This window comes from Abramis brama (genome assembly GCF_963993115.1).
Source record: "Abramis brama genome assembly, chromosome: 8".
Taxonomy (NCBI): Eukaryota; Metazoa; Chordata; class Actinopteri; order Cypriniformes; family Leuciscidae; genus Abramis; species Abramis brama.
In genome coordinates, this window is record NC_139970.1 from 32,605,158 (window position 1) to 32,612,754 (window position 7,597).

Sequence of the window (7,597 nt, forward strand, 5' to 3'; positions counted from 1 at the left end):
TACGTCAATTCTCAGCAAGACAATACAAAGAGGTTTTTTATATATATTGGAAACCGTAGGTAATGTTCTTTTGAGTACGTGTTAAAGAATGTTACTGCTCTTCTTTTAAATGCAACTAATAACAATACATATGTAGCCTACTCATACATACTCAAATATAAAACAGAAATCTTCCCAAGGATTGCATTTGGATAACTGCACCATGAAAGAGAACAAACAAAGCAACTAAACCAATATTAAAACTACTCCAGACAAAGACTATCTAAAAGTAAACAGAAAACCTAAATGAAACAGAGGTTTTTTTATGTACAACCTTCACTGAAGTGCCAGAGTCTCATCTGTAAATTGTATTGATCAAATACCGAAAGCCTCGCTGTGGTTACAGTGAAAACAGTAAAAAGTATGAAAATGTTTTCAAGTGATCACATAACATCTAAAATCAATTTAAAATACATAAAATGTGTAAGTAAAAAAAAAAGTAGTAGTAGAAGATGTACAGTGCATTTACTGTCTTTCAGGGGGTCTATTGCAGGCCATCTATGATCACTGGTTAAAGGCAGGGTAGGCAATTTGTTCCAGAATTTTTTTTTTTAATGCTGGTTGAAAGTCTCTTCACATCCTGATAGCAATCACTAAGTTAAGTGGTCTAAATATATTTATATGTATATATATATATATATATCTTCTGTGGAAGATGTAGGACCATAAAATGTTCGCCCAATCATTGTATTCGGTCCGAATGTAATGATACAATGTCCTAACTATTGCCTGTCAACGTATCTATTTCCATACCTCCACGCACATCACATCATCAGTGTGTTTCATGCTCTTTAAGTTGTTTATGTTCATTATTATTGTAATGTTATGTTTGAGACATGAGGTAGTTTAACGCCGTCTCTCATCTCGTGACACTTGCAAATTCTGCTGTACTTTGTGTAAATCATCAGTGCAAAACACTGTTCATGTGTTTTGAAGGAGGCATGGCTTTAGAGATGCTCTGAAGTAAAGGTGGAATCTTATGCTTTCAAAGCTAGCTTGCTATTGCTAGCCGCTCGGAAAATTGCCTACCCTTCCTTTAATTCTTGTTCTAAAGTGCAACATTAGTCCCAATGACAGTAGTCCAGTAGACATTCATTTGTAGATAGTGGGTAATGACAGGATCAGGCTGGAAACGAAGGACGAGGACTCAGATCACAACGCTCGTGCCACTGCGAGAGCTCTTTTCCTGTAAGAGAGAGATTATTTATGATGAGAAAAACAATAACAATTATTTATATGCACTTTAATTCATTTAGAAGACACGTTTTATAGAAAGTGACTTAGAAATACTAAATATGTTGTTATATTTTTGTTCAAATCACATGTCCTCTCTTCATGTCAGCAAACCCAATGGATAGTTTTATATTTTAGAGTTCACCCATAAATTAAACTTCTGTCATCATTTACCCTCATTTCATTCACCTGTATGACTTACTTTCTTCTGAGGAACACAAAAGATGACATTTTGAAGAAAAGTTTTTTTCATACAATGAAGGTCAAACAAACTAAGACACTTTTAAAAAATACCTTCTTTTGTGTTAGCAGAAGAAAGAAAGTCATACAGGTTTGGAATAACATGAGGGTGAGTAAATGATGACAGAATTTTCCTTTTTAAGTGAACTATCCCTTTAAGTATGTCCTTTTATTTGGGAGAACAGTATATAATCACAGCCTCTTAGTGATGAACAAATCATAAATCTACATTCTTACCGAGAGGTGGTCGCTCCTCCTGTTGCGGCTAGACACAATGTCAATGGAAGAGTAAGCTGGCGGGTTCTCAGTCAATCTCCCTTGAGATCGCTTTCCCTTTCTATAACTGTCGTCCTCGTCTGAACTCCAGGAGCCCCTACGTGGTGAAGGCGAATAGCTCCTGTCTCTAGGGTTTGTCGCACGCTCCAACTCCTCCAGCAGCTCCGCTTTACTGCGAACACGTGGATTAGACCTATCTGAACCTCCCCTGCGTCCTGCTGAACCTTGACCTCCACGCCTATTATCCAAGTCTGACTCATCGCTGTAGCTGCGTCGGATCCCTCTCCGTGAAGATGCTGGCTCCCTCCAGGAATTATCACGATGATGACCATTGCGGTTAGAGATACTGCTGGACTGACTAGATTGCCGGGGTCTTCCACCATCATTGGGCCGTCGAGAGCTTTGTTTTGCTCGGCCCACGATGGGAGGCAGCTGGATGACCCTGCGCTCTACACCTTGGACACCCATCTCGTCTAGGGCTGAGAGCATGCTGGGTGGCCTGGCTGAAAAAGACACAGCTTGTTGTGTGGGTTGAGGTGGTGGCATTACATATTGGGGTTGTGGGGCTGCATATTGATGTTGAAGGTTTTGGTGCGGGACTCCTGTGTAGTGATGTTGAGGTTGGAGCATCGGGACGGCCATATCCATCCCTCTTACTTGGGTCTCCAGAAAATCTAACACCTGGTTATTGCCACGTACACTTCCATTAATGCTGTCATTGGCCTGGTATCCATGCTGAGGTACGAATGGTGGGACAGGTTGAGGGGCATAATTAACCATCGGGGCCATTTTAAGTTTGTGTTTAGATGAAGATTCAGAAAAAGACCCTGTAGAGAACATATTATTAGCGTCACTCTATTACTGTTCTTTGATTCAGCTACAATGTTATCAGCAGATATTAGCAGGGTTCCCACACCTTGGTTAACTTCAAATTCAAGGACCTTTCAAGGACTTTCCAGGTCCAATACCCTCAAATTCAAGGACTTAATGTGGGGACACATTTGTTGTGTCCAACAACAAACGTTGAGGTACCATCGTAGTTTCTTGCGCGTGTGAACGTCATGGCAACGTACAACACAAAGTACCTCATGCAGGAAACACTTAACGTAACACGTAAATGCGCATAACTAACGTAAATCAAGCAAGCTAGTATGCATAGGCCATGAAGTGTTGGCGAAATAACACATTAGAGGACCGGAGTAAATGTGGAATTTTTTTTCTTGCACAAAATAAATTCAAGCACTTTCAAGGACCTGTATCTATGTATGTTTATTTTCAAAAACTTTCCAGGGCCTTGAAAACATTTGTTCAGATTCACAAACTTTCAAGGATTCATGGGAACCCTGTATTAGTAAGATAAGATAGCAGTTATTAGTAAGAAAGTAAAACTGACCTGAATAAAGTAAAGGGTTCGCCTGAGATGCATTTGAGGAAATGGGGGCATAGATGGGCTGGCCATGGAGCCATGGTACCATTGCTTTTTGAGCGTCGCGCATCATTTTGTGGCGCATCATCGCTAAAAAGAAATATTTTACTGCATTTAAATACAATACAACTTTATAGGATTGGCTGTTTAATATTAATATTTAATATTATTAATATTAATCATATTAATAATAATAATAATAATAATAACATATCTTATTATTTAAAAGAATACATATACTTATTATCATAGTCTACCGGTTGTATAAAATGTATGTGTGAGTATATACTGTATATGTACATATATATAAAATCGACAAACTAATCAATTATTATGTGGAGTCAGTCATCAGTAGACATTTATATTAAGAAACTGATAATCAGTAGAATTAGGACACTGTAATATATGTAATATTGCCTAGTGTGATAGATGGACAGACAAAGACACTTCAATGCGGGTGAATACCTTCTTCTGGGCAGCAGCAAGTACGAGGACAGCAGGGACAACGGACATAGCAGCAGCAGTTCTGAGGACAGCACTGGCAGCAGCAGATACAAAGCAGCATGATCAGGAGCAACGCCCCAAGGATGATAAGCAGCACAGTCAGCCAGTCTGGGAGGAAGAGGGCATGTGACCTCAACAGTATCTATAAACGTTTTTTGGTTAAAAGCAAGTCTTCCGTGTGTTAATACTTACGATACACAATGAGTCTGATTTCCTTGTCGGAGTCTCCCACAACATCACCCGCTGCATCGATGGAGCAGAAATACATGCCGTTGTCCCACCACATGACCTCATTGATAACCAGGTCTGCATCTGTTAAACACACATACAAAAAGAAGAATTAGAAAACATATGATTATAATGAATTGTATTGTATAATGAAACATTGTATAAATGAATTGATTATAATGAATATATATATATATATATATATATATATATATATATATATATATATATATATATATATATATATATATATATATATAAAATTCATTATATAGCACTTTTCTCGGCACTCAAAGCGCTAAACATAGAAGGGGAATCTCCTCAACCACCACTAATGTGCAGCATCCTCCTGGATGATGCGACGGCAGCTGTATTGCGCCAGAACGCCCACCACCCACCAGCTTATTGGTGGAGAGGAGACAGAGTTATGAAGCCAATGAGTATATAGGGATGATTAGGAGGCCATGATGGACAGAGGCCACTGGGCAAATTTGGTATTTTTTGTGACCACAGAGCCGGACCTCGGTTTAACGTCTCACCCGAAGGACGGTGCTTTTTAACAGTATATTGCTCCCTTCACTATACTAGGGCGTTAGGACCCACACAGTCCACGGGGTGAGCATCAAATATGCAAACTTATTTTTTAATTTATCTAAAAGTTCAATAAACTGTTCCATTTTTTTAAAGAGCCCAGCAAGCAATTTTGCGTTTAAAAGACGTCTAATAGCCGTCCAAAACACAGCCCAGACATCTAGGCTAAAACTAAATCTAAATAGACGCAAGGTTATTTTCATAAACGAAAACTGAAACTAAGACTAAAACTATTGCTCAAAAAACATTTTCGTAAACTGAAATAAAATAGAAATTTCAAAACTAAAACTAAACGAAACTAACAACAGTTACTGAAAAACTAACTGAAACAAAATAATAATTAGCAAAAATAAATAATCGTTTTCGTAATTAATAAGCTCTCATCCTCTAGCCTACCAGAAAACCACTTTTTTTTCAATTCCACTGCGCTACTTTATTTTTCAATGTATAACCGTTGCGCTCGAGTCTCGCGTCTTCTGCAGCATCACGTGCATGACACGACGCTCTAAAAACACGGCACTCAAGTTAAAATAAGTTAAACTTTTAAAAGACGCGTATCGAGACCTTGCGCTTTTGCCCATTCCACTGTGCCCGGGTCTTTTTTCCGTTTCTGTGTGAACCAGCCTAAGAAGCAGAAATGGTCAAATAAGTTTTTCCATCATGTCTAGACCTTATGCAAATACAGCTGTACCTTAATTCCAGATAAGATAACCATCTCATGTGAAACTAGCCTAAACAAGGTAGGCCTACCACCCATAATAGAAAAGATAGCCTACCACACTGAGCAGAAAACGGAAAAAACAAATAGCATGTCTATAGCCCAGAAATAGACATATATTTGTCAGAGTAGAAGTATACTAAATGTCTGGTCTGAATAGGACATTTGAAGATGAGCATAACTATGAGTATATGATTTTAAACGATGCAATAGACAAAAAGCATAAATGGATCTATACAAGAATAATATTTGAAAGGATTAATCATAGAAATAACCTTAAAGAATAATCATAATAATCATACGCATATCTTTTTCTTTTACACCACGTTTAACAAGATTTAATTTTTAATATGAATGAGTATGAATGAATAATTTTTACCTTTTAGTTGTCTTTGTTTGGTTCTTTGTTCATCCTCAAACAATTATTTTATTTGTATTATTAAGAGGTTTTCACAAGAGTTAACTGTAAACTGCAAACATTAAACTTTGCTGAAATTAAATGTCTTTAACTGGAAGTATTATGTTAACTCTGCTAAACTATAATTACTAAAACTAAAACTGAAACTAAATATATAAAAACTAAACAGAAATGTGTTCACAAAATAAAAACTAAACTAAAACTAACAAAACCATTAATGAAACTAACTAAAACTAAACTGAAATTTATAGGAGATTTGAAAATGATATTAAAATAAAAACTAATTTAAAAATGCAAAACTATAATAACCTTGAATAGACGTCTAAACCATAGCCCAAGAATAGACTTGTCATCAATTAGATAACAAAGAAATGAAATAACTGGTATATCATACATCTCGCAAGTTATTTTGGCAAAAACGACATGCAACCAAATTCAAGGTTATTTTGGCTAGAAGTAGGTTACTCATAGCCGGACTATTTCGGGTTATAGTTAACCTAGACGATGAAATGACGACTATTGCTTGCTGGGAGTTTTCTTACTATTATTTAATATATCAGGCTTTACAGGGTTAAAACATCTTGTTCACAGTTTTAAGCTCCAGTAGGTCAAGACTCACTGTTGTTTATGGAGATCTTGCGCTGTCGATACTCTGGCCCCAGAGTAGCTTCGCTCATGCCTCTTTTCTGAATCACTATGCGGACAGTGCGCTGACTGTCTGGACAATCATTGGCTGGGTCTTGCTTAAGACCCAGAGCTGCTTGATATGCTGAAGAAACAGAGAACCGTACAGGGTCACATCAATCACCACGTCACTCTCAACTATTCGGACAATAAAAGCTTTGCACACAACAGTTTTGCAGCACTCGAGCCTTCTATATTCAGTTCACCCTCACCAGATGAGTAGTATTCCAGCACTGGATCCAAACAGAAGGACTTGTATCGCCATGTGACCAGGACATCTTGTGTGTTTGCAGAGGTGGAATAGTCACAGCGCAGAGTGACAGAAGCAAACAGCATTGTGGATCTCTGTGTCTCAGGAACATTAACCTGGATAGACAACAACTCTGGGAGAAGAGGAAGAGAGATCAATAAACACTGCTTGCATCAGGGTTCCCACAACTTTTGGTCAACGATTTTCCATTATTTTCCCAGTCATTATTATTTTTTATTATTATTTTACTCACAAAGAACGATTTTTAACCAATGAAATATTTTAGAGCTGAGCATAACAAAAAGGAATCGTATACTATATAATTTTGAAAGATTGCATTAATTTCTGTGACTGCCCTATGGCTGAAAAAAAGCACTATTTTCATATATAAAAATAATTAATGTTCAATAAAACATAATATTAAAATATTAGCTGGCATTAAGCTTGTAAATCACGTGATCGGGTTTATCGGCCTGTCATGTTTACACTTGCTGATCATTAACCTCGCCACTGAACTTAAAGAATTTACAGAAAATATTTGAAAAGCGGTATAACCGTGATGGTAAACATCCCCTAATATTCCAGTTTAACGACTGTCAGTTATTTTGAATGACAACTTACCTGTTGGAAATACGCAGAGCACGAGCGCGAGCACCTTGAGCTTCAGTGTTTCTTTCATGTTTCTCGGTTACACGGAAGTTTTTTCCTCTACTGTATTTTTCCAGAACACAGCCACGTACATATTATATGTGCGACTCAATCAAATACAGATAATACAAAGACAATCGCCATCACGAGTACATCCAGAAATGTTCTTATTTACCTATATTCTCTCGAGTAATGTAAACACCTTTGCTCTTTGGTAGTTCGATTACCCTCCCCCATTCCATGATGACGTCACAAACTCCACCCATCAACAGGTGCATAAACACCGAGAAAGGCCATTAGGCCATTTTATTAAATTAATGGTGATTCATTAGTGATTATTGT

The 7,597-nt window shown here is 37.4% G+C and overlaps 1 protein-coding gene across 1 annotated transcript; it reads right to left on the minus strand.

The window, feature by feature from the left end:
• Nucleotides 1–856: 856 nt before the first annotated feature.
• On the minus strand, nucleotides 857–7,515 carry ildr1b (immunoglobulin-like domain containing receptor 1b). The gene is made up of 8 exons (XM_084122696.1): nucleotides 7,229–7,515; nucleotides 6,570–6,740; nucleotides 6,293–6,442; nucleotides 3,911–4,030; nucleotides 3,680–3,826; nucleotides 3,182–3,304; nucleotides 1,750–2,615; nucleotides 857–1,225 (listed from the first exon to the last, which is right to left on the minus strand). Exons 1-8 carry the CDS (start codon nucleotides 7,284–7,286, stop codon nucleotides 1,187–1,189), a joined length of 1,674 nt encoding a protein of 557 aa, XP_083978822.1. The 5' UTR covers nucleotides 7,287–7,515; the 3' UTR covers nucleotides 857–1,186.
• Between the last annotated feature and the right edge of the window lie 82 nt (nucleotides 7,516–7,597).

What these genes read in the sequence shown, in the direction of transcription:
- ildr1b (XM_084122696.1), bottom strand. Translation starts at nt 7,286, where the DNA reads ATGAAAGAAACACTGAAGCTCAAGGTGCTCGCGCTCGTGCTCTGCGTA. An exon ending in GCTCTGCGTATTTCCAACAG is followed by an intron (nt 6,741 to 7,228) that starts GTAAGTTGTCAT and finishes CTCTTCTCCCAG; the next exon opens with AGTTGTTGTCTATCCAGGTT. An exon ending in GAACCCTTTACTTTATTCAG is followed by an intron (nt 2,616 to 3,181) that starts GTCAGTTTTACT and finishes TGTTCTCTACAG; the next exon opens with GGTCTTTTTCTGAATCTTCA.